General features: G+C 43.9%; 2 protein-coding genes across 5 annotated transcripts; one reads left to right on the top strand and one right to left on the bottom strand.

The window, feature by feature from the left end:
* Nucleotides 1–4,129: 4,129 nt before the first annotated feature.
* MITD1 (microtubule interacting and trafficking domain containing 1) lies at nt 4,130–15,473 on the bottom strand. Of its 2 annotated transcripts, XM_002709983.5 has the most exons (7): nt 15,254–15,404; nt 9,676–9,777; nt 7,834–7,970; nt 7,407–7,493; nt 5,952–6,067; nt 4,745–4,805; nt 4,130–4,662 (listed from the first exon to the last, which is right to left on the bottom strand). In XM_002709983.5, exons 1-7 carry the CDS (start codon nt 15,402–15,404, stop codon nt 4,567–4,569), a joined length of 750 nt encoding a protein of 249 aa, XP_002710029.1. In that variant the 3' UTR covers nt 4,130–4,566. The 2 variants fall into 2 exon arrangements, with proteins under 2 accessions (XP_002710029.1, XP_017195153.1); XM_017339664.3 differs by lacking the exon at nt 9,676–9,777 and having other exon boundaries at nt 15,254–15,473.
* MRPL30 (mitochondrial ribosomal protein L30) lies at nt 15,439–26,247 on the top strand. Of its 3 annotated transcripts, none has more exons than XM_008253487.4 (6): nt 15,439–15,578; nt 17,850–17,935; nt 19,441–19,521; nt 25,451–25,597; nt 25,868–25,941; nt 26,020–26,247. In XM_008253487.4, the coding sequence occupies exons 2-6, from the start codon at nt 17,885–17,887 to the stop codon at nt 26,150–26,152; spliced, it is 486 nt and encodes a 161-aa protein (XP_008251709.3). In that variant the 5' UTR covers nt 15,439–15,578; nt 17,850–17,884; the 3' UTR covers nt 26,153–26,247. The 3 variants fall into 3 exon arrangements, with proteins under 3 accessions (XP_008251709.3, XP_002710026.3, XP_051698613.2); XM_002709980.5 differs by having other exon boundaries at nt 15,497–15,784; XM_051842653.2 differs by lacking the exons at nt 15,439–15,578; nt 17,850–17,935; nt 19,441–19,521 and adding an exon at nt 22,717–22,848.
* Nucleotides 26,248–27,077: the final 830 nt, after the last annotated feature.

Genomic DNA, 27,077 nt, shown 5'->3' with positions numbered 1-27,077 from the left:
TGTTTTGTGTCTGCTTTGAAAAACGAGAGAGTGCTTACTCTCCCAGTAACTCCCATTTGAAATGATCACCAATCCTTGTCCATTTCCTACCGTCTTCTAGAATACTCTTTCTTTCTTCACTGATTTAATACCTGGCACATATTTATATTCAAGCTTCTTCCTCATTTATTGACCTCGAGATGGGAACCATGTTAGACACTCTGAACTCTGAATTTGTTTTTTGCTTTTTTATTTCTAAGGATTATAACCCAGGCTTCTATTTTTCTTAAACTCTAAAATTCTCCCTTTTAGTTACACAGTTGACCCTCAGTATCCATGAAAGATTGGTTCCAGCACACCTGAAGGATACCAAAATTTGTGGATGACTGAGTTCCTTAAAGAAATGGCATGGTGAGGCCGGTGCCATGGCTCACTTGGTTAATCCTTCGCCTGCGGCACCAGCATCCCATATGGGCGCCAGGTTCTAGTCCTGGTTGCTCCTCTTTCAGTCCAGCTCTCTGCTGTGGCCCGGGAGTGCAGTGGAGTTTGGCCCAAGTGCTTGGGCCCCTGCACCCACATGGGAAACCAGGAAGAAGCACCTGGCTTCTGGCTTTGGACCGGTGCAGAGTCGGCCGTAGCAGTTATCTGGGGAGTGAACCAACGGAAGGAAGACCTTTCTCTCTGTCTCAAAAAATGGCATGGTGATGGCATATATCCTTTATGCGTATCTTCCCATATATTGTAAATCATCTCTAGAATGCAATGTAAAAGCTAGGTAGATAGCTGTTATACTGTATTGTTTAGAGCATAATGACAAGGACAAATGCCTAGACAAGTTCAGTAGGGATGCATTCCCTCCCCCCAATATTTTTTATCCCTCGTTGACTGAATCTGCAAATATTGGGGACTAAGTAGGTTTCATTGTCTTCATTCTCCCACTAAACGAAACCTACTGCTCTGTAAGATTAAAGAAGAGCCCTAACTCTTGCTTCACTTCCCTTCATATTCCAATCAGAATTACTGCAAGAATACTGTACTTTCTTACCTGTATTCTTTTACTTCTCTCCCTTCACCTCCTACTCACAGCCACATTTGCTGAATCCAAACACCTGTACCTAAATGTCAAGCAATGCTGGGGGGCGTGGGGATTATGTAATCACACATGTTAGTCCAATTTCATATCTTCTTGCTGTTAGTGTCATTCGGTTTGTCTCTGGTACACTCCCTCTTTCTTAAGAGGGATTATTGTTTCCACCGGTCTCCCACTCAGATTTCCACGAATCTCACCTTGTCCTAAACTTTCATTCCTAATTTGAGAGTTGCATGCAGTAAGAGTCCCTGTGGCCTCCATGCTTTCTACTTCAACATTTCTCATGCAGTCTCAGAAGTACCTTCTTTCCTTAATGCTGTCCTAATTGTACGCTGGATTCTGTTCTCTCCTGCTTGTGTTTGGACTTGCACTATCAATTTGTATTTTGTGTATCACATTTTCCCCTCTGTTCCTTTTTACTGTATCATTAACCATAGTTAGTGAACATACATCTCGGTCTCAGAACTCTCCTGCTTAAGACCCTTTCTCTCCATCTCTTCATTGCAAAAACTTGTAAGAGGAACAGGTGTTTGGCTTAGTGATGAAGACGCCTGCATCCTTTATTAGAGTATCTGGGTTCAAGTCCCAGCTCTGCTCCCAATTTCACCTTCCTGCTATGCGCATCCTGGGATGGCTCAGGTAGTTGGGTCCCTGCCACCTTGTAGGAGACCTGGATTGAGTTCTCAGTTTGGCTTTGGCCCCAGTGGAGAGCTGTTGCGGGCATTTGGGTACTGAACCAGTAGGCAGCAGCTCTGTCTCGCAAATAAGTAAAAACAAAAAATATCATTCTTGACCATTTCCTGTCTCTACAGTTCATTCATTCACTATGTTTATTTCAGAGTGGCTTCTATATGCCAGATATTACACTAGTCACTGGATGTTCATGAGTGTGTGTGTGTATTATATATATATATTGTAGCTTTTTCTTTATAGTGGGCCAGGTAAGTCTAGTGTTAGGTCTCCTTTGTCATCTGATTTGTAAGTTAATTTAGGGAGAACTGAAACTAACTTTTCCCTTTCAGGATATAATTTGTCTTTCCAGTTGCTCTGGTTTGCCTTTACATCTTTTCATAAAGCTTTTAAATATCCACGTAATTCTTGCACATCTCTTGATATATTTAAACTTGTACTTGGTAGCCTTCTGGTACTTTAATTTGATCTGGAGATAAAATTGCAAATATCTAAAATAATGGATAGTACACAGACTCACTTTCTTAAACGCCACTATCTCTTAGCTAGGATTTTTAAAGAAGTTGGATAAAAGTTGATTTCACAGGGCTGTGAATTACTCTCTATAGTGACAGATTCAAATGGCTTATAAATCAAATTGTTATTTTTAACAGGAAAAAGATAAAGAGGTCTACCACAGTTGTCCCCTGAATGAAAAGCCACTCCACCTGGCAATGGGTACTGGCAAGACAGGCTGGGGAACTGTGCAGAAGGGAACTTTTGATGGAGTTAAACACTTGTCCAATTGGGGCTGGAGCCATAGGGCAGCAGGTTAGGCTGCCATCTGCAGAGCCAGCATCCCATATGGGCATCAGTCTGAGTCCCAGCTGCTCCACTGCGATACAGCTCCCTGCTAATGTACCTGGGAAAGCAGCAGAGGGTGGCCCCCTGCTAGGACCCCTGCACCTACATGAGACCCAGTGGGTCTCCTGGCTTCAGCCTGGTCCAGCCCTGGTTGTTATGGCCCTCTGGGGAGTGAACCAGCAGATGGAAGATCTCTCTCCTCTCTCAGTCTTCCCTTCTCTCACTTTAACTCTTTCAAATAAAATAATCTTAAAGCAACCAAAAAAAAAAAAAAAAAAAAAAAAAAAAACCAAAAAACTTGTCCAAGAGTTCTCCAGACACCCTTAATTTCCAGATAATCTTAGAAAAACTAGTTGGGTCTATTTTTCAGATTCAGCCTTATCAGCAACTGAACTTGAAAATATCAAAGAAAAACATCAGGAAATTTCCTGGAAGCCCTTCCTGTCTTTGAATGCCAATTCAAATACCTGTTGGACACAAAGACTAAACATAAACCCAGTGTCCCAGGCTGCCCAGGACCCCTGTCTAACCTTGTTCCAGTGGCCTTTACCTGGCTTTGGTCCACCACACTGTTGAATACTCTCTGCAAAACTGGTACTTCAGCTTTCCCTTAGGGACTTTGGCTTTGTTCTTTAAGCTTGTGGGCTGCCCCCTGCCGCCAGGATGCTTTCCCTCTTCCTGACCGTCTCCATGAGTCCTAATCTTTGTCCCTAGTCGCTCTACCAGCATCTGGATGGATTAATCCAGTGGATTCTGAGCTTCAAGGGTTTGCCAAAGGGAATGAGGGGCAAAATGCATCTGCATAACTGAGTCGATGTGCCTGTCTAGAGTCAGGTTCAAATTGAATGGAGTCATCCATATCAGACAACTGAACACTGGCGATTCTGCCAACGACAGTTAATTTAATCATAAAATTAATGTTGTGGTGTTTTGGTCTGGTTATTGGACTCCCAATGTCCACCTTTTAAAAATGTTTATTTTTTTATCTATTTGAACAGGCACGAGAGAGAGAAAAAATAGAGAGGGATCTTCCACCTACTCGTTTAACTCTCCAAATGCTTTCAACAGCCATGGCTGGGAGAAGCCAAAGCCAGGAGCCTGTAACTCCACAGGGGTATCCTACATGGGTGGCAGGAACCTAAGCACTTGGGCTATCACCTGCTGCCTCCCAAGATGATTAGCAGGATGGATGGGAAGCAGAGCAGCTAGGACTCGGGCTGCCACTCTGGTGTGGGATATGGACATCCAAGCAGTGGTTTAACCCACTAAGCCACAACATCTGCCTCCCATCTGTCTCTTAAGAGCACTCTAATCCAGGATAATTTTCCCTTTTCAGGGTCAAGATTAATATCTTCTTGATACCCACTTACTGTTTGTGCAATTATTTGCCAAAAAGTAAGAGAAAAACTGATGAAATGTTTAAATTGGCTGTGTGACCTGAAAAGAAACACTGTACTATGAATCTACTGAGAATAATATTCACAGAAGTACTCAGGAGTTCCTTCAAGTGAACAATGCAGCCGTAAATTACTAGAAATAGAGTTTATTGTTACATTCATACATTATAAAAGTCATCTGTTCAAATAAAAAAATAAAATCCAATAATCACTGGCTAAGGTTTGACCCAGAAGTTCAGGTACTGGAAATCTGGTCCCCACTGCAGCAGTGCTGGGCGATGACTGGGTTGCAGAGGCTCCTTTGTGATAATGGGTTATGGGCTGTTGCTGGTGTGGTGTGTTGTAGTAGCGAGCTCTCTCTGGCCAGAGATGCCACGGCCATGTTAATATGCAGGAAGGAGGCCTCCATCAAATGCCGGCACCTTGCTCTTGGACTTTGCAGCCTCCAGAATCATGAGCTAAATAAATCTCAATTCTTTATAAATTACCCAGTCTGGTATTTGGTTGTAGCAACAGAAAATAGACTAAGACATCACTTAGAGCAGAAACATATAAGGCTGCTACCCATCATATTTTTTTTGTGTGGGTGGTATGAAAAATATCCACTGTTGTTTCATGACATGGTCTTAAATCAAAATCACAATATCCAAGGGAAAAACGACCCTAAGAAGAGAAAAAAAAAAAGATACTGTTAAAAATGATATGAAAACAACACTATATATATACTCATAAGATTATATCCTACCTGTGGTTTCTTAAAATAATCAAGTCCCCTTCCAATCTTAATCATCCATCCATTGTTGAACCTATGGAAATTAGTATATAGCATTACACTGAAGACATTTAAATCAGACAATTATTCAAGCTATAGTGTATTAACTCTCAGCAAAATTTCCCACTGTTTCCTCCAGTGGCAGGAATTGCATCAAATCTGGAGTTAATCAGGGCCTCTGCATAGAATGAAACAAAACGGCCATCCTGTAGAAACAATCACTTGGTCTGATTAACTGGTAAAAAAAATTAACAATTAAATCAAAACTGACTCTTGAATTCAGCTTGTTGGTTAAAAGTCTCCCTGTCCTGCTGACGAGTGCAAGTGTGTTTAGGGGGACTGCTGGTGGTGCTCAGAGGCTCTCCTACTTGGATCTGGGGGAGGTGAGGAAGAGCCCTGGGCCTTGACCTCCACTTAAGCAAGTGGCTGCACTTGCATCTGCTTCGTTTATTTAGGTTCTGCTTAAGTTTTCACGGGTGGGCATTTGGCCTAGTGGTTAAGATGCAGGTTAGGATGCCAGTGTCCCTCATTAGAGTACCTATGTTTAATGCAAGCCTCTAGCTCCGGAGTCCAGCTTCCTGCTAATGTGAACCTGGGAGAAGGCAGTAATGGATCAAGGCATTGGGCCCTGCCACCCACATGGGAGACCTGCTTTGAGTTCCTGGCTGCTTGCTTCAGTAACTCCCCTGCCTATTTCAGGCACTGGGGAGTGAACCAGAGGATGAGAGTTACTCTCTCTCTCTCTGCCTCTAAAATAAATAATTTTTAAACAAGTTTTCATTAAAACCAAGGATGATATTGCCATAAACATATGAAAACCCTGCTAAAATAACTGTGTATGCTCTTTTCTTACAGACCCACAAACTACCAGGATATTTAATATCCAATAAGAAGTAAAACCACATTGAGTAAATATTAATTTCACTAGAAAATGAATTATTCCAACATAACATTACATAGAGAGTTGAACAGACAAGAAACTACTCATCTTTCTCACATGACACAGAACATGTAAATTTTATTCTACTAGGAAATATTAAATGCACACAAAGAACAGTTATTCAAGTATTTTCTCCTCAAGAAGTTACTCCAATTATTCAAATTTTCAATATTTAAAAATAGTAACATGCAATCATAAAACATTAACAGAAATTTAAAAATTAAAATATTGCACACCAACCTAATTTCTCGGTCATGTATTGAAGAAGAATATTCTACTTCCAACAATACTCCATGGTTCCTGAGTGACTCTTTTATTTCTTTTAGGCCACTACTTTGCTGCATGTTCCCAATGCCCTGTTAACAGCGAGAGTTAAATTTTTTGCCTGAATTATTAATGTATTTCTAAAGCTGTACTGTGTATATCATATGCAGATTACAATGGGAAGTTTCTATACTAGTTTCAATGTCTATTAATTCAAAGAAGCAATGAAGGAATGTGAAGCAGCTTATAAAACAACTGTCTTAATGAAAATAATTGCTCTCTTCTAATGTAAACATAACTCTCCTGTCTCCTTACATGTATTTTAGTGCTGATGTCTAGTCATCCACGTGGGGCTGCCTATGTCTTGAATTAATCCTAGAAACCATAATTACTTAGATTCATTCCTATTTAAGTTAAAATCGAGATGCCTGCTATGCTGCTATCACCCATATATAAAACTGGAAAAGAGACAAAGTTGTTGGGACCAGTATTGTGGCGCAGCGTGTTAACCCACTTGTGATGCCGGCATCCCCTACTGAGCACCAGCTTCAGTCCTTGTTACTCCACTTCCAGTTCAGCTCCCTGCTAATGCTCCAGGGAAGGCAACAGAAGACGGCCCAAGTACGTGGGTCCCTGCCACCCACGTGGAAGACGGGGATGTTCTTGGCTCTTGGCTTCAGCCCAGCCCAGACCTGGTTGTTGTGGCTATTTGGAGAGTGAACCAGTAGAAAGAAGATCTCTCTGTCTCCCTCTCTGTCAGTCTGCCTTTCAAATAAATCTTTTAAAAAAGAGAGACAAAATTGTCAGTAGTGCAGAGTGATCACCTCCTAGAAAATCCAACAGAGTAAATTGGTAAACTATTTGAACTAATAAGAGAGTTTAGCAAAGTGACCAGATAGAAACATCTTAAAATTCAGTACTTTTTTTTTTTTTTCAAAATGTGTTATACCTATCGTTAGATAATAAAATAAGGGGCCAGTGCTGTGGTGCAGCAGGTAAAGCCACCGCCTGCAGTGCCGGCATCCCATATGGGTGCCAGTGTGAGTCTCAGCTGCTCTACTTCCAATCCAGCTCTGCTATGGCCTGGGAAAGCAGTAGAAGATGGCCCAAGAGCTTGGGCCCCTGCACCCACTTGGGAGACCCGGAAGAAGCTCCTGGCTCACAGCTTCGGATCAGTCCAGCTCTGGCCTCTGTGGCCAATTCGGGACTGAACTAGCAGATGGAAGACCTCTCTGTCTCTGCCTCCCTGTAACTCTGCCTTTCAAATAAATAAATCAATCTTAAAAAAAAAAAGATAATAAATTAAGTCCCAATAAATAGATGAGCAGATCAAGCTAGAACACTGTACCCAGGTTTTCCTAGACTAGACTACATCTCATAACAGAACAACGGTAGTAAGTTAAGACAGAGTAAGTGTTTTTAGATGCTTACCTCATCCAGAGAGGTGAGAAGATGAATAGTTTTTACTTTACATGGTCTCTTAATAAGCATCTCACAAAATCGAAGGAAGTTATATAGCTGAAAAATATTAAGATAGATTATCAGTAACTCGTATATTTAAAATATTTCAGGGGCCAGCGTTGTGGCACAGTGACTTCTGAGGCCCTCTGAAACGTGGGCATCCCACGCCCATGTCCTGGCTGCTCCACTTCCAGTCAGTTCTCTGCTAATGACCTGGGAAAAGTAGCAAGGATGACCCAAGTACTTGGGCCCCTGTCATCCACATGGGAGACCTGGATGGAGTTCCAGGCTCCTAGATTTTGGCTTGGCCTAGAAGATCTCCCTCTGTCTGTGTAATTCTGCCTTTCAAATAAATAATAAATACTTAAAAAATAATATTTCAGAACATTTCACTTACCTGATGTGTCTGTCTAATATAAGGATCTTCTATCCAAACTTCTGTAACTGTCTCATTAAGGTATTCTTGAAAAAGTGACTCATAACTGAAACCTGTTGCATTCTCTTCTATTTTAATTTGCTTGTGATATTTTCCATCTACAAGACACAAGTTTACATTATGTAACCAGTGACCATTTTTAAAATACATTTTATATTTTGAGTATGCTGATTAATCAGAATCAGTTATACATTTTTGAACTTACTCACTTAGCAAATACTTATCAAATGCCTACCATATACCATGCACTTTGCAGGAAACTACATATACAGAGGTAAATAAGGCCAACTGCTCCATAAATGATTTCTGCCTTCACAGCGGCTAGGCAACGGGAAAACTTCCGAGGTTTCTTGTGAGGTTCCTGAGCTGGATCCTATAGACAGGCAGTTTATTCAAGGGAGGGCTACGTGGATTTGACAACTTCCTGTCCCCATGAGTAGAACCACAAGTTATAACTCAGTGGCTATCTGGTCCTCCTCTTCAGACTTGACCTACTATGTCTTGAAAGTCAACAGCTAAAGTGATTTTAAACATAACTGTAATGCCATATGGGGACTTCAGACATTGTTCTCAGCAGTTACTGAGTATTTTAAGCAGAAATTTTACAGTGCTTCTTAATAACACAAGCTAAAGACTGGGATGTTACAGTATCCACAGGATAGATTTCAACGTGGGGAGAAGGAGACACAATTTTATTACTAATCCACAGAGCTCAGTGAGGGAGGGGAGTCCTCAGGGTATGGGCTGATAACAGAATTGTAGGAAGAGGTGGGAAGAGGGTTGTACTAACAGAGAAAGGAAGGGCAGCGGAGGCCTGAGTGCCCTGGCTTCTCAGGTGTAGTATCTTTGGCCATAGAAAGCAGCAGTACTGTGCACTTCATGTAAGGGTGGCAAGGGCCAATTACACTGATCTTTGTCAACCAGATTCTTTTTTTTTTTTTTGTCATCCAGATTAGGCACTGCGAACTAATAACACAGGGAACCATACCTGCCTCATCCCTAATCATTAGCAATGCTTAACTCCGAAGTGTTTGATTCACAAGAAAATCTGAGGAGGCCGGCGCCGCGGCTCACTAGGCTAATCCTCTGCCTTGCGGCGCCGGCACACCGGGTTCTAGTCCCAGTCGGGGTGCCGGATTCTGTCCCGGTTGTCCCTCTTCCAGGCCAGCTCTCTGCTGTGGCCAGGGAGTGCAGTGGAGGATGGCCCAAGTGCTTGGGCCCTGCACCCCACGGGAGACCAGGAGAAGCACCTGGCTCCTGCCATCGAATCAGCGCGGTGCACCGGCAGCAGCGGCCATTGGAGGGTGAACCAACGGCAAAGGAAGACCTTTCTCTCTGTCTCTCTCTCTCACTATCCACTCTGCCTGTCAAAAAAAAAAAAAAAAAAAAAAAAAAAAAAAAAAAATCTGAGGAGTCATAGGAGTTTCTTAGCTACTTTAATGATTTTGGTCAATTCATAAAGGCAAATAGAAACAGAATGCAAGATTTGCAGTCAGTATTTCTCTACAGTTCTTATAATGTGGTGTACACATAAGCTTCACAGGGATGTGAATTCCTTAAGAACAGCACGCAAAGTTCTGCAGTGTACGCAGCTCCCATCAGACGCTCAAAGAGGAGTCTGACCCTAACCCTGCCCAGCTTACTTAAAAAAAAAAAAGTTAAGAATAATTCTTGTATAAATCTGTCAGCTTCACGGACAAGAAGTCAAGGCCACACACAGCTCCTAAGGGCAGAGCCAGAAATCCCTGGTGAATGGGCTGGACCACAGGGGCTATGGGCAGCTTTCAAAGACAGCCTCTTTACCTTCTTTTACTTGATCCAAGTATTTCTTGATGTTTTCTGCTCTGTCCATATAGCCAGAAATTTTTTCTCTGAGACTACATCTCTTAGCAGGATCTTTGGTGCCTACAAATTTAAAAGAAATAGGTTCTCAAGTTTCAAAACAGTTTTTTCTATTTAGTTCAGGTATTACTTCCAGTGTCTGAGGTTTTCCACAGATTACCTATCTTCTAGCACAGTCTGCCTCAGTCCCAGAATTCTCAAGATGAGGGGCTTGGGCTCAGTTATCCAGGACCCTCATGTTAACCCTGAGCATCTGAAGCAGCTTTGTGCAGGGCTGAGGACTCTGAAACTGCGAAGGAGAAGGGTGGCTTATTTCATGTTGAATCCGAGCACTCACTCACCCTAATTATCCACAAGTTTGAAATTTTACCATAATCAAAAGACAGCAAAGAATACCTGCTCTCCACAAAAATACTTCTCCTCAAGACTTCTCCATTATGGTTAATGTTCATTTTCCCAACCAGCCAAAAAAACAGTTATTTTTGAATGTGTATTATCAACAGCATTTTATCCCAATCTCCCTTCCCCTGCAAATCAGTTTCCAAATCACTGCTCCTCCCTCTCTTCCCTCTCTCCTTCCTTCCACTACTACTTTTATTTTCTATAATTTCATTGTTAGTCGCCTATTTCTTATATTTTATTTTGAGTTAATTTTATATTTATAGAAGAGTTGCAAAGATGGTAGAGTTCTTTTCACCCAGACTCCTCTGGTATTAACGTATTACAAAACCAAAGCACAACAACCAGAGCCAGTTCTTTCTTCACCTTTTATGCCCTTGATGTTGAGTACTGGTCATCTTGTAGAGTATCTCTTGTCGTGGGCTGGCTGATGTTTTCTCATGACTACACATAAGTTTATCCATTTCTATCAAAATCACAGAAGTGACATGCCATTCCCTCTGGGTACTTGATGTTTGTGTCTCATTACTGATATTAGCTTTGATTCCTTGGCTGAAGTGTTGCTCACAGATTTCTTCACAGTTAATCATTATTTTCACCTTGGTAAGTAGTACAGATCTTATGGGAAGACATCCTGTTTCTCATCATTCTTTCTCCCAATGATTATAACACACATTGATGGTCCTTCCCTGCAACAACTATGACTGTGATGTTTGCAAAATGCAAATTTTCTATTTGCTCCTTTTTTAAAAAAAAAAGATTTAGTTATTTATTTGAAAGGCAGAGTTACAGAGGTAGAGGCAGAGAGAGAGAAAAGTCTTCCATCTGCTGGTTCACTCCCCAAATGGCCCCAACAGCTAGAGCTGGGCTGATCTGAAGCCAGGAGCCAGAAGCTTCTTCTGGGTCTCCTACGTAGGTGCAGGGGCCATTCCCATTTGGGAAGTGAACCAGTGGATGGAAGACCTCTCTCTCTGCCTCTCCTTTTCTCTCTCTGTAACTGCCTTTCAAATAAATAAATAAATCTTTTTTTTTTTTTTTTTTTTTGACAGGCAGAGTGGACAGTGAGAGAGAGAGAGACAGAGAGAAAGGTCTTCCTTTTGTCGTTGGTTCACCCTCCAATGGCCGCCACGGCTGGCGCGCTGGGGCTGGCGCACCGCGCTGATCCGAAGGCAGAAGCCAGGTGCTTCTCTTGGTCTCCCATGGGGTGCAGGGCCCAAGCACTTGGGCCATCCTCCACTGCACTCCCTGGCCACAGCAGAGAGCTGGCCTGGAAGAGGGGCAACCGGGACAGAATCCGGCGCCCCGACCGGGACTAGAACCTGGTGTGCCGGCGCCGCTAGGTGGAGGATTAGCCTATTGAGCCGCAGCGCCGGCTAATAAATAAATCTTAAAAGAAAAAAGTTTGAGTTTCTTTCTGTTATCTTTTACTGAATCCTTCTTAGAAAAGTAGACTGCATTTGCCCACTCAATTTAACTACTTGCCATTTGGTCTACAGAAACAAAATGCTTCTAAAAGCTGAAGTCATCAATGACCTCTGCTCTATAGATGGTATAGTCCTTTCTTTTTTCTTTTAAAGATTTATTTATTTATTTGAAAGTCAGAGTTACACAGAGAGAGGAGAGGCTGAGAGAGAGGTTTTCCATCTAATGGTTCATTCCCCAGCTGGCTGCAACGGGTGGAGCTGCACCAATCTGAAGCCAGGAGCCAGGAGCTTCTTCCGGGTCTCCCACATGGGTGCAGGAGCCCAAAGACTTGGGTCATCTTCCACTGTTTTCCCAGGCCACAGCAGAGAGCTGGATCAGAAGTAGAGCAGCCAGGTCTCAAACTGGCACCCATATGGGATGCCAGTGCTCCAGGCCAGGGCGTTAACCCACTGTGCCACAGTGCTGGTCCCAGAGTAGTCCTTTCTAAGTCACCACCCTTGGTCAATAATTGGCACTGTAGACCCACCCCCACCATAAAAATAAGCTGACAACACATGTACATTAGACTGTGTGGAGTGCAATTAAAAGACAATAAAGCGCTGGCATCGCAGCTCACTAGGCTAATCCTCCGCCTTGCGGCGCCGGCACACCGGGTTCTAGTCCCGTTCGGGGCGCCGGATTCTGTCCCGGTTGCCCCTCTTCCAGGCCAGCTCTCTGCTGTGGCCAGGGAGTGCAGTGGAGGATGGCCCAAGTGCTTGGGCCCTGCACCCCATGGGAGACCAGGATAAGGACCTGGCTCCTGCCATCGGATCAGCGCGGTGCGCTGGCTGCAGCGCGCCGGCCGTGGTGGCCATTGGAGGGTGAACCAACAGCAAAGGAAGACCTTTCTCTCTGTCTCTCTCTCTCACTGTCCACTCTGCCTGTCAAAAAAAAAAAAAAAAAAAAAGACAATAAAGCAAGGAAAGAGAAGAGGGAGTGTTACGGGTAGGTTGTAATTTTATACTAGAGGTCAGGGAAGGCTCCCCATGGGTGGTATTTGTGTAAAGAAAAGGAGGGAGAGGAGGGCATACTCCTAAGAGAGGCAAACCCTGAAGTGCATCTGTAACTATGTCACTCTTCTGTAAGATCCTTAAGTAGTATGTCTTTATCTGAGGAAGGGTTAAAATCTTTTGGCAGCCAAGGCAAACCACAGTGTGATCCAAGTCCCAATCTATAAAACTTGTCACTCTTCCTTACACATATGCTGGAACAAACTGAACTTCTTACTTAGTACAAAAGCACAGACAGGGGCCAGCACTGTGGCGCAGTGGGTAGAGCTCCACCTGCACTGCCAGTATCCCATCTGGGCGCTGGTTTGAGACCTGGCTGCTCCCCTTCCAGTCCAGCTCTCTGCTGTGGCCTGGGAAAGCAGCAAATGGCCTGAGTCTGAGGGTCCCTGCACCCATGTGGGGGATCTAGAAGAAGCTCCAGGCTCCTGGCTCCTGGCTTCGGATTGGCCCAGCTCCGGCCATTGTGGCCATGTAGGGAGTGAACCAGTGGATGGAAGACCTCTCTCTCTGTCTCTCTGCCTTTGTAACACTGACTTTCAAATAAATAAATAAATCTTAAAAAAAAAAAAAAAGCGCAGACAGAATCTGAATATTCTTTGCTGAATTTCTGACTTCTAAGATTCTAGCTTTTTCTCCAAAACCCCTATCAAATCACACCTCTCCCTGTACATCCCCACATGACCTCTGACTGTTAAATCCTCACTGCACTTGTCCACATCCCTTTCCGGTTCTTACTCCCAGTATTAGCACTCGTGTTTTGGGTCATAACCTGTCTCTGTCATGTCACTGTCTCTGTAACCCCCGTGTAATCACTGAAGCACACCAGAGGAGAATTCCTGTGCCTGTCCTACTTCACATTCGAGAGCAGCCAGGACTTGAGCAGTGCTCCACCTGACAACACTGTACACGGTCTCTTTCTAGAATTCAGTGTAACAGTCACTGAGGCCTGGGGCTCCACTCACAGCTCTGTCACCACCACCAAGATGCAGAACTAGGAACACTTCTCCGTCACAGGGCAATTGTAAAGATGAAACCAGATGGTGCTTTTAATGTGTGCTGCACAGAGTCAGACCCTGAGCGCTCAGATGACGTAGCTACATTTGTTGTTGATTTGGTCATCATCACTATCATCACCATCCTCCTCATCACCTTCTTCATCTTCATCATCACCAAAAGGGCCCTGCCCACAGTGGAGTTTACAGTTCTGAGAAAAGCACCAAACCTTGGAGGATGCCTTCTGCTGTGTCAAAATCTCTGTAACACTTAAACTAGAACAAATTAGAAAGCAGAGAGAGAGCCAGATCTAGGCCTTACTGGGGTGAGGGAGCAGGGATCAATTTTTTTTATAATTTTTTCTTTTTTTAAGATTTATTTCTTTGAAAGGCAGAGTGACAGAGAGTTCTTCCATCAGCTGGTTCACTCTCCAAATGGCCACAACAGACAGGGCCGTGCCAGGCCAAAGCCAGGAGCCAGGAGCCCCTTCCTGGTCTCCCATGTGGGTGCAGGGGCCCAAACACTTGGGCCATCTTTCGCTGCCCTCCCATGCACATCAGCAGGGAACTGGATCGAAGTGGAGCTGCAGGGATTCCATATGGGATGCCAGCTTAACCCATCAGGCCACAATGCCAGACCTGATCATAATCAATTATACACACAATTACTAAGCGTCTTCGATGAGCCAGGGGTTGTGATACTTGGGTACTGCTCAACACTGAATAACTAGGTAATATGAAAAAACTGTATCCCCCATCTACAATCTTGCAGATTCCTCACAAGGAATTTCAGTACATCCATTTTATAAAACAACCTTTTCTCTTCTATCTCCATGATTTTTAGTTACTTTTACTGAAAATGTTCTAACTGAAGAGGACAAAGTAATGAACATCTTTATTACGCATTATCCAGATTTAAAATGCTTGGCATTTTTGCCTTAGTTGCTTCAACTTTTTTTTTTTTTTTTTTGACAGGCAGAGTGGACAGTGGGAGAGAGAGAGACAGAGAAAGGTCTTCCTTTGCCATTGGTTCACCCCCCAATGGCTGTTCCAGCAGCGCGCTGTGCTGATCCGAAGCCAGGAGCCAGGTGCTTCTCCTGATCTCCCATGGGGTGCAGGGCCCAAGGACTTGGGCCATCCTCCACTGCACTCCCTGGCCACAGCAGAGAGCTGGACTGGAAGGGGCAACCGGGACAGAATCCGGCGCCCCGACCGGGACTAGAACCCAGTGTGCTGGCGCCACAAGGCGGAGGATTAGCCTAGTGAGCCGCGGCGCCAGCCTGCTTCAACTTTTTAATGTAAAGTTACAGATATCATGACATTTCTTTCCCAAACACGCCTGCATCTCTAAAAATTAAGGGCAGTTTTCGAAAAACATCACAATAACAAGGTTAATTTTGTCACCTAATTCATATTGCAACTGCACAAATTGATCCAAAAGTGTCTTTTTAACGTTCGTTAGGTCTCTTATATCTTTTTAAATCTTTACACCCTCTGTGGATTTCACCAACAGACTACTGAAGGAAATAAACCAGCCCAGCTGTCCAGCAGAATATCCCACTTTCTGTTTCGGGTTCCTGGCGGTGTGGAAGAATGGTGTTTAACTCTTTCATGGCATCCCGACACAAAGCAGCTCCTTTGCCCGGCTCCTCCCCTCCGCCGCTCACTGCTTACCTCTCAGAACCTGCAGGAGCAGGTCAATCCCCTCTTGGTAACACACCAGAGCGGGCTGGTACCGGGACTCCGAATCTAGTTCCACCGCCCGACTTAGCACAGTGACTGCAGCCGAGCTGTCCGGTTCGCGTCCCAGCCCAGACTTCGCCATAATCGCGAGCACTGCTCCCGGGCTCAACTCTGGCTGAAGTTCGGGGAAGCCCAGCTGCACTTCCGGGGTGGTCACGTGACATCCATGCGCCTGCGCTCTTTTCCTTTGGGCCTTGAGTGGCAGGATCTGCGCCGGAACTGAAGTGTCGCAGTTCAGCTGTCGCTGCGACGGAAGGTATGAGTGTCGGACCTGGTCGTCCTTCCTCCCCTCCTCTTCCCCTTGGTGGGGAGGTTCAAAGCGGGTGGTTGTCCAGCGTTGATGAATGGTGGGTGAGTGATGAAAATACTGCGTTTTCCGCCAGCAGTCTGAGTCTGGGAACTCTTTCCAAAGCAGATTGATCCCCCGTATTTCATTCTGCGTTGCGGTTCACGGCCGCCCAGGTAGGTCTGTTTCCTAGTCCCATCCCCGGTCGTTTGTCAGATTTCTCTACCATAAAGTTACTTTTTCCAATTTTCCTTCTGTACTCTGGGAGCAGGTCATTAAGCATGGCGCACACCGAGCGAGAAATAGTTTTGCTACACCTTTTAAAAATGAATTATTTGTTGCCTTTCAAAAATACTGATTGGTAGGGTACTTTGTTGAAATCAAAGTGATCAGAGAAGCTAAATGAGTTGCATCAATATAAAATGCTTAGCTCGGAAGGAAGAGGTACGGTGAAATAATTCAGCGTTAAATTGTTGCAGTTGCTGAGGAATTTCTCAGGTCTCTTTTTCAGGAGACACCCTGCTTTGATTCCCACAACTCCATTGTTTTGTCCACATCGCAGGACAATCCTGCAGGGCCTCACTGAGCTAGAATCTGTGGACACTGAAATACAGCGCTTAGCCTGTTTATTTCTCAGAGTATTATTAGCTTTGTGATCATGTAATAATTTCACTATAATAAGAACTGCCATTTATTGAGGACTTCTCATGTACCAGGTACTGTCTCAGGTAGAGTAATTCATTTACGAGACAAAAATTTTCTTTCTTTTCTTGGGGGAGAAATTGAAAAGCATAAGGCCACCTGCCCAAGGTGTGTGTGTGTATGTGTGTGTGTGTATGTATATGGTTCATAAACCTAATGTGTACATATGTGTATATATATATGTATATATGTACACATATGGTTCATAAACCTAATATTTCTGTTTTCAGTATATTAAGCTATAATTGTTTTGTGCCTTACTAGATAAACATGACCTTTTTAGATTATAGAAGTTTTACCTGCATGTTAGAAAATAGTTTAAAAATTAAGCAAGAATCCTTTTCCTTTTTTAGCAGTAAAGTGTTACAATTTAGTGAAAGTGCTGTAGACCAGGACTTAGGAGAAGGGGCTTCCGTGCTGCACACTCTCCTGATAGCTGGATGCACTTGGATGTGGGTAAACTTTCTGGCATGCATTTACTCCTGTAAATTAGGAGTAGTTGATTTCTAATTGTAGGAGTTGGGATTTTTTTAGTCCCTTCTAGCTCTTTAATTTTCTGTGATTCTGTGCCAAGTATCTTTTTAATCTGCCCTCATTGTTGAAGAAGACTTTTAAAATAATGGTAAATTCCCATTTCCTGGCTTTATGGAGTCACCCTTGGTGCTAATTCACTGGGTGAAAATGAGATGTGGTTACTGTATACTGTAGTTACTACCTGGAGTTTTGCAGAACTCTGAATAAAACATTTATTATAAATTAATTTATACCCTTCCTATATTAAAATAACCAAGATTTTACTGTTAAACTTCAACTGTTTATAATTAATTTGCTGCTTTTTAAAATGAGATTTATTTATTTATTTGAAAGGCAAAGTTAGAAAGAGAGATAGAGAGATCTTCTATCCACTGGTTTACTCCCCACATGGCCACAATGGCCAGAGCTGGGCCCATCTGAAGCCAGGAGCCAGGAGCTTCCTCCAGGTCTCCCACATGGATGCAGGGGTCCAGGTATTTGGGCCATCTTCTAGTGCTTTCCCAGGTGCATCATCAGGGAGCTGGATCGGAAATGGAGCACCATGAACCAGTGCCCATATGGGATGTCGGCACCACAGGTGGTGGCTTTGCCTGCTACGCAACAGCCCTGACCCTTGATTTATTTATTTGAAAGGCAGACAGAAAGGGAGCAAGAGAGAGACTTTTCATCCACTTGTTCATTCCCCAAATGCTCACAACAGCCAGGGCTTGGCCTGGATGAAACCAGGAGTCAGGAACTTTGTCTAACTCTCTGACAAGGGTGGCAGAAACCCAAGTATCAGGACCATCATCCGCTGCCTCTCAGGCGCATTAGCAGGAAGCCAGAACCTCGAGCGGAGCGTCACCAGGACGTCATCCAAGCACTGCCATAGGGGTTGTGGGTGTCCTAAGAAGCAGCTTAAACCTCTTTGCCACAATGCCCACCCTTTGCTTACTTTTTTAATATTAGAGAATGTGACACCTGTCTGTTTCCAAGACTTAACTGACCGACGTATCTGTGTTCTAGTCCTTACAGCCTCCCGAGAGAACAGTCATCATACCATGGCAGGCATTTTGTGCTCGCTAGTTCAGAGGCACCCGGGCAGATTGCAGGTAAGAGTTTCTTCGCAAGAAATAATCTTTTTGTTCCCTAACCCTTAGGAATTTTTTCTTTCTTATACAAGTATATTTGATTTGTTTACACATTCCTTTTATATGTTTTAGTGTTGGGGTTGATTTTGTTTATTACAGCTTCATCTGTTTCATCCCTAAAGATTTGGAATCACAGATGTTTTTTTCCTGAAAAACCTGTCAGTAAACAAAATGTACTGTTGATTCCCACTTGGTCTGTCTTAATCTTCTTAAAGTTTTAGGGTTTTTTCCCCTCTCAATTATGAAAGGAGTACATTTTCAATCATAGAAAATTAGAAAAATATAGGAAAACAGAAAGAAGAGAAACAGTCTTCCAGAAGCCATGAATGTTGGTGTTTTTATCTACTTCCTTCTGGTCTTTGTTTCAGAAAGTGTGATGGTGCAGCCTAATCTACTTGGGCCCGTCTAGGTATGCACCTGCTACTAGATGTAGATGATGATATCAGGGTTTTACATTATCTTACTCTCAGGTTAATCCTATGAGGTCAGTATTAAGTCCTTTCTAAAACTGAGGAAGCTGACTCTGAGAGGATGTCGCATGTCTCAGAGCTGGTAGGCAGCAGAACAGAGTTAGAGCCCAGTGTTCATGTTGTGTGAAAGCCCTGTCCTTCCTTTCCCACGTCCACTCCCTCCTGCCCATTCTCTGCGTGTTTATGCCATCTTCAGCCAAGTCCGACACAGGCTAAAACCAGGAGCCAGGAACTCCATCCTCGTCTCTCACACGGGCGGCAGGGGCCCAAGCACCTGGGCTGTGTTGCACTGCTTTCCCAGGGGCATTAGCAGGAGGCTGGATAGGAAGCAGAGTAGCTGGGACTGGAACTGGCCCTTTCATATGGGATGACAGCATCATAGGCAGCAACTTCACCTGCTGCACCACAGTGCCATTCCCAGTGAATATTTTTCTTCAGCAGCCTGAGAAAAATGGGATTGGACGAATACAAAACTCAAACAAGAGGTAGGAACTAGGAATGATGGCGTTTTTAGGACTAGAAAGAAAACTGAAACTCATTTTGGGTTTCTTCTAAATTGTTTGGTGAAGGTGAATTATTTTATATTCTAGTTTAGACCAAGGGTTGGTAAACTAATTCAGCCTCCACCTATTTTTGTAAATAAAGTTTTATTGAAACATAGCAGTGCCCATTAATTTACCTGTTGTCCATGCCGGCTTTCACCTGGTAATGGCAGAGTTGAGTCTTGACAGTGGAGCCTGTATAGCTCCGGAGCTGGAAGTACGTATCTAGTCCTTTCCAGAAAAAAGTCACCAACCCTTGCCCTGGAAGTTGTATTCATGTGCTTTTGGATTTATTATGTGTTCATGGGGAGATAGGATGTATTCATCTTGGGAGCTGAAATAAACCTTTAAAAATTATATGTTGGCTCAGAACAGATTTTCATAACCTAGAGATTGGTGAGTATGGATTTCTGCACAATACAGAGTTCTAAAAAATAAATATTTTATATTTTAGACTGTGACAAAAGGTGTGGAGTCTCTCATTTGTACAGATTGGATTCGTCACAAATTTACCAAATCAAGAATCCCAGATAAAGTAAGAATAATTTTTTAAATTTTACATATTATATTTAAATGATACCTATTTTTATAATATTGAAAACATATGTTAAATTTTATGTGGATATAGGTAGTAGTTGAGAGTTTTAAAACAGTAGGATTTGTAAAATGATTATTAAAAACAAAGAATGCTCTGTTATATATGCCAGTGGTATATGTTTACAATAGGTCTCACCTTTTAAAAAAATTATTTTTTTATTTATTTGAGAGACAGAGGGTTCATTCCCCAGACGCCTGCAATTACCAGAGCTGGACTGGGGCCAGTCCTTTTAGACTAGCTTTTTTCATTTAGCAGCATCCATTTAAGGTTCCTGCATGTGTTGTGGCCTAATAGTTTATTTCTTTCATTTCTGAATATCCTGTGGAGTGGATGAATATGGTTTCTTTGTAAATTTGTCAATTGAAGGAAATCTTAGTTGCTTCCAATTTGGGGCAATAATAAAAAAAAGGCTTTTTTGTAGATGTTATTTTTTTTAAGATTTATTTACTTATTTGAAAGGCAGAGTTACAGGGAGGCAGAGGCAAAGAGAGAGAAAGGTCTTCCATCTGCCAGTTCTCTTCCCAAATGGCCACAATGGCTGGAGCTGGGTGGATCCAAAGCCAGGAGCCTGGAGCTTCTTCTGGGTCTCCTACGTGGGTGCAGGGGCCCAAAGACTTGGGCCATCTTCTACTGCTTTCCCAGGCCATAGCAGAGAGCTGAATCGGAAGTGGAGCAGCCGAGACAAACTGGCATCCACATGGGATGCCGGCACTGCAGGTGGTAGCTTTACCGACTCTGCCACAGTGCTGACCCCAGGTAGATATAAGTTTTCCATTCATTGGGTAAATGCCTAGGACCATCCCTGGATTGTATGGTAAAGATTACGTTTAGCTTGGTTAGGCCTGGGTTTTGTTTGGTTTTCTAATTTTTTATTGTAATAAAAATCACATAATATAAAATATACTGTCTTACTCATTTTTTAGTGAACTGTTCAGTAGCATTAAATACATTCACGTTGTTTTACGTCCATCACTGTAATCCATCTCCAGCAAGCCTTTCTTCTTGCAGAACTGAGACTTTACACTCATGAAACACTAGGTCACCTTCCTCCATCTCTAGCCTCTGTCCACCACCATTCTCCATTGCTCTTTTTGAAAGGTAAAATAGTACTACTATTGTACTATTGTAGTACTACTATTGTACTATTGTACAATAGTACTACTATAGTAGTACTATTGACTACTTTGATACCATTAATGTACTTGATATGCTTTTGTCAGAAAGCTCTTTGTATTTCAAGTCACAGTCTTTCCATTACATTGTCTTACGTTGTTCCGTGTTTCTTACTCCACACTGTTAGACGTTAAGGATAGATACAAATGTTAGCATTCATTTTAAATTTGGGCAGGGCAGTGATTTCAATCATGAACTGTGGTAAGCATGAAGACTTTAAAACTTCACAGAAATGACCCAGAGGTGCGTACCTTCAGCCCCTGCCTATTTTCTGAACTTACTCTTGTATTCCTCACTGGGTTTCTGGATGTTGCCGCTTAGATAATTCGTGGGTATTTCCAGTTAAACATATCCAAAATCAAACTCCTCTTGCTTTCCCTCCAGACCACTGAACAAGGAAAGTGCTGCCCCTATGCTACTTAGGTCAGTTCACGCTGCTGCCCTCTCCCTGGCTTCCCACACTAGAGACGTCCGAGTCGAGCTCAAGCTCTGTCTCCTTTACCCACTACAGATCCATCCGTCTTACTGCTCTATGTCCCCAGATTCAGCCCTTTTCTGTTGGAATGGCTGTAGCTCAGCCGTAAGTCATGGCTATACATACTCCCTAACTGCGTTTCTTCTTCCAGTCTCTCAGCCTCGGTTCGTTTTATCCTCTTGTGAGAATTTTCTTTTTGAAGCTTTTTTTGAAATAGGTCACACTGCTTCCAGTCTTCAGTTGCTCTGTATTCCTGCTGGCACTTGCTAAAGGCTGAGCACAGCTGAGCGTAGTTTAACTTCACCCTCTTCGTGCTTCGTTCTGTGTTAGCCACAGTGAACCGCTTGCTTTCCCCAAGTGTTTCATGTCCTTGGAGACTTTTTTATAGTTTCTCCTTTTCTTTCATGCATCTGCCCCATTTTCTGATTTCTACCATTCTTCTCACCCTACATTTCTTCAAAGTCCAGAGAAAAATATAAGCAAAAAGAGCCAGAAAATACCCTTAATCTCACCTATCCAGAGACAGTTCTGTCAACTCCTTCAGTATCCTTTATGACTGTATGTTTATAAACCTGTGAGTCATCTCCTATATGTTTCCCTAGCTGCTTTCTGCTTATCAACATAATGTGAACCTCTCAGTGGATAAGTTTCTATAAAACTATTTGTAATCATTGAATAACACTGTTTTTTTAAAGATTTATTTTATTTATTTGAAAGAGTTACAGAGAAATGTAGAAGCAGAGAGAGATAGAGAGAAAGAAAATGAATCTTCCATCCCCTACTTCACTCCCCAAGTGGCCACAACGGCCAGAGCTGAGTTGATCTGAAGCCAGGAGCTTCTTCCAGGTCTCCCACATGGGTGCAGGGGCCTGAACACTTGGGCCATCTTCCGCTGCTTTCCCAGGCCATAGCAGAGAGCTGAATTGGAAGTGGAGCTGAATTGAACTGGCACCGATATGGGATGCTGGTGCTGCGAGCCAGGGCTTTAACCCACTGTACCACAGCACCGGCCCCTATACTGTTTTTTGTAAAAAAAGAAAAATTTGTTAGTCTAATTACAGAGATGTCTCCTTTTTTTTTAAGTTTTTATTTAATGAATACATTTTTTCATAGATACACTTCAGTAATATAGCGGTTCTTTCCCCCATTCCCACCCTCACCCTCCCACCCCAATTCCCATCCCACCTCCATCTCCCTCTCCCATGTCATTTTTAGTTTGATTTTGTATACAGAGGACCAACTCCCTGTTAAGCATAGATTTTCAACAGTTTGTACCCCCCCCACACACACACAACATATAGAGTACAGTTTGAGAACAGGATTTGCAGTAGATTCTCATAATACAGCTCATTACGGATGGAGGTCCTACATGGGGAGTAAGTGCACAGTGACTTCTGTTGTTGATTTAACAATTGACACTCTTATTTATGACATCAGTGATCACCCGAGGCTCTTGCCAGGGTCTGCCAAGGCTATGGAAGCCTTTTGTGACCATATTCTCCAAGAGATGTCTCTTGATCATCTGTCTTTGAGACGTTTATACATCTTACATGGTTCCTAAAAACATAGGCAGTCATGCACTTGGTACAGAAGATACAAATACCATCGTCTGCCAGGTATAGTGGTGTGGAAATCTGTTTTGTTTTATGGCTAGACTCAGGAATACTTGTGTTCCGGCCATCCTTCAGTGCTTGTACTTGCAAAGATAGTAGACCTTATTCATGTTTATGACAGCATTGTATCCTGTAGAATGTATCAGAGTTTATGATTTTTGTCATATATTATTCAGTTTTATTTGGAATAGCTGAATTGTATTATTCTATTGAGGAGCAATCTGTGTTGCCTTCAGATGTTTCAGTGGTAGTACAAATGGTGTTATACATCTCTGTTCAGTATAGTAGTGTATTCAATGGAGGGTTTCTATGTGGTAGCTTCCTGGAACCTTCAACTCAGAGACTAACAGTTGAGATGTCAGCTCTGTAGGGCTTGTTTCTCAGCCTGCACCAGCAGCCTTATCAGTCACTTGCTATACTCTCGTGAGTGGTACTTTGTACATACTCTTTGTAATTCGTGTTTCCTTTTTCTTTTTCTTTTTTTTTAAAGATTGATTTATTTATTTGAAAGGCAGAGTTACAGAGAGGTGTGGGGGGTGGGGAGAGACAGACAGAAAAAGAGATCTTCTGTCCACTGGTTCACTCCCCAAATGGCCGCAACAGCCGGAGCTAGACAGGTCCAAAGCCAGGAGCCAGGAGCTTCTTCCAGGTCTCCTGTGCGGGTGCAGGGGCCCAAGCACTGGGGCTATCCTCTGCTGTTTTGCCAAGTACACTAGCAGGGATTTGGATCAGAAGTTGAGCAGCAGGGACTCTAACCAGTGCCCATGTGGGATGCTAGCGTCTCAGGGAGAGGCTTCACCTGCTGTGCCACCACGCCGGCCCCTGTTTTCCTTTCTAATTTACATGTTCTCCCATTTGACGGTCAACACCTAGCTGAAGAACAGGGAGAGGGTGCAGCCCAGTGCCCAGCTTACATTGGTGCTAATGTATCCTCCAGACATTTGCATTCTTTAGTGTCATCTGCATGCTCCTGTGCTGTGGCATAGCGGGTAAAGCCGTTGGCTGCAGTACTGCATCCCATATGGTTGCTGATTCTAGTCCCGGCTACTCCACTTCCAGTCCAGCTCTCTGCTATGGCCTGGGAAAGCGGTAGAAGATGGCCCAAGTCCTTGGGCCCCTGCACCTGCGTGGGAGACCCAGAAGAAGCTCCTGGCTCCTGGCTTCAGATCAGCTCAGCTGTGGCCATTGTGGCCATGGTGGGGAGTAAACCAGAGGTAGAAGACCTCTCTCTCCCTCCCTCTCTGCCTCTGCCTCTGCCTCTGCCTCTCTATAACTCTTTCAAATAAATAAATAAATCTTTAAAGAAAAAAAAAGTTCTTGCCTGGGACCAGCGCTGTGGCGTAGTGGGTAAAGCCACTGCCTGCAGTGCCTGCATACCATATGGGCACTGGTTCGAGTCCCGGCTGCTCCACTTCCGATCTGGCTCTCTGCTATGGCCTGGGAGAACAGTAGAAGATGGCCCAAGTCCTTGGGCCCCTGCACCCACGCAGGAGACTGGGAAGAAGCTTCTGATCCTGGCTTCAGATAGGCTCAGCTTTGGCTGTTGCGGCCATCTGAGGAGTGGGCCAGCGGATGGAAGACATCTCTATGTGCCTCTGCCTTTCAGATAAATAAATAAATCTTTAAAAAAAAAAATCCTTGCCTGTGTGTGATGTTTCTTTCTTTCTTTCTTTTTCTTTTTCTTTCTTTCTTTCTTTTTTTTTTTTTTTTTTTTTTTTTTGACAGGCAGAGTGGACAGTGAGAGAGAGAAACAGAGAGAAAGGTCTTCCTTTGCCGTTGGTTCACCCTCCAATGGTCGCACGGCCGGCGCGCTGCGGCCAGCGCACCGCACTGATCCGAAGGCAGGAGCCAGGTACTTATCCTGGTCTCCCATGGGGTGCAGGGCCCAAGCACTTGGGCCATCCTCCACTGCACTCCCGGGCCACAGCAGAGAGCTGGCCTGGAAGAGGGGCAACCGGGACAGAATCCGGCGCCCCGACCAGGACTAGAACCCGGTGTGCCGGCGCCCAAGGCGGAGGATTAGCCTAGTGAGCCGCGGCGCCGGCCACCTGTGTGATGTTTCTTAAGACATGAAATTCTTAGACTCTGAATAATCTGAATGGTAGAAATGTTTACCTTGAGGTTGAAGATTAGAAATGAGACTGTTTTTTGTAGTTGTGTGTGTGTGTGTGTGTGTGTGTGCACTTAAGAAGAAATGGAAGGCCGGCGCCGTGGCTCAACAGGCTAATCCTCCGCCTTGCGGCGCCAGTACACCAGGTTCTAGTCCCGGTCAGGGTGCCGGATTCTGTCCCGGTTGCCCCTCTTCCAGGCCAGCTCTCTGCTGTGGCCAAGGAGTGCAGTGGAGGATGGCCCAAATGCTTGGGCCCTGCACCCCATGGGAGACCAGGAGAAGTACCTGGCTCCTGCCATCGAATCAGCGCGGTGCGCCGGCCGCGGCGACCATTGGAGGGTGAACCAACGGCAAAGGAAGACCTTTCACTCTGTCTCTCTCACTGTCCACTCTGCCTGTCAAAAATAAAAAAAGAAGAAGAAGAAAAAGAAATGGAGATGCATAATAACTAAGCGTAAGTTGAAAAATGTGCCTTTTGTGCTTCTGCCGTTGCAGGTATTTCAACCTTCACCTGCGGATCATGAAAAATACGGTGGGGATCCACAGCACCCTCACAAACTGCATGTTGTTACCAGGATAAAAAGTACAAAACGACGTCCGTATTGGGAAAAAAATATAATAAAGATGCTTGGATTAGGAAAAGTATGTAGTGTTTTAGTTGTTGTTAATGTTGTTTAAATCTGCTGTAAATTTTATACTTTTTAAACCTTAATGTATACATTTATTGTTAGGGTATACATTTATTATTTCTTAGTTTAAATGTGTTACTAGTGTACTTGTTTGTAAATGCAATGTATTTGCATTTATTCCCTAGGTTTGTAAGTTTGAGTGAGCCCCCCATTTAACATTTGACTGAAACTTGGAGCCATCTGCTTTTTCAATTGACCCAAGCACTCTTTCTTTTATTCATAGGCACACACCCCTCAGGTTCACAAGAATATCCCTTCAGTGAATGCCAAACTGAAAGTGGTTAAACATTTGATAAGGTTTGTTGTTTATTATCTCAGGTTTTTTAAAAGATGTGTCACCTAGTGCAATCCTAAACACATTTTCTTATGTCCCAGAATCCAGCCCCTGAAGTTGCCACAAGGCCTTCCAACAGAGGAGAACATGTCCAGCACGTGCCTCAAGAGCACCGGGGAACTGGTCGTGCAGTGGCACCTAAAACCTGCGGAGCAGGGCGCGGTGAAGTCCTGAGCCAGAGCAGCGTGGGTGGACACCGAAAACCGCTTCCACTTACTGGTGGGGAGAAAGTGTGTTCCCTACAATGTATTAAATCCCAGTCATTGTCACTGCCTGACCTCCCTGTGATTCTTCCTTATCCTAAAGGCTTGGAGGGTCTTCTGCTATTATTTGGTTTAATGCTTTTCCTTTTCCCCTGATAGTTTGACTCCAAAATAAGTAAGGATAGCACTGTTCAAACAGTAGTTTCAGGTCCACTGCCACCATAGTTAGCAATCGTCATTAACTTTGTTTTGTTTCTTTGTTTTGAGAGGTAGAGTTACTGAGAGAGAGAGGGAGAGACAGAGAGAAAGGTCTTCCATCCACTGGTTCACTCCCCAACTGGCTGCAACAGCTGGATCTGTGCACATCCGAAGCCAGTAACCAGGAGCTTCTCCCGGGTTTCCCATGCCAGTGCAGGGGCCCAAGGACTGGGGCCATCTTCTACTGCTTTCCCAGGCCATAGCAGAGAGCTGGTTCCGAAGTGGAGCAGCCAGGACTAGAACCAGTGCCCATATGGGATGCTGGCACCACAAGTGGAGGCTTAGCCAACTACTACACAGCACCAGCCCTGTCATTAACTTTTTGTAAAAGTTGTTTTCTCATTTAATTGAATTCAGCAAATTCTGAATGGCTGTCTTTAGTCCATTTTGTGTAGCAAAAACACTAGGCACTTTTTAAGGAAGAAAGGTTTATTTGGGTTCACGGTTTTAGCGGCTGTGAAGTCCAACCTCAGGCAGCCACATCTGGCCATGGGTCACGCCCTGTCCTGTCGTGGCAGATAGCATCATGATAGGAACTTGTGTGCGAGAGATCCCATGGTGAGAGAGGTAGCAAGACAGCTAGCTAAGACGTCAGAGTCACTTCGTAATAGCTGCTCTCAGGAGAGCGGCAGCAATCC

The sequence above is a fragment of the Oryctolagus cuniculus genome, chromosome 2 (assembly GCF_964237555.1).
Source record: "Oryctolagus cuniculus chromosome 2, mOryCun1.1, whole genome shotgun sequence".
Lineage (NCBI taxonomy): Eukaryota > Metazoa > Chordata > Mammalia > Lagomorpha > Leporidae > Oryctolagus > Oryctolagus cuniculus.
Note: the sequence above shows the minus strand (reverse complement) of the source record. Positions and strands in the feature narration are given on the sequence as shown.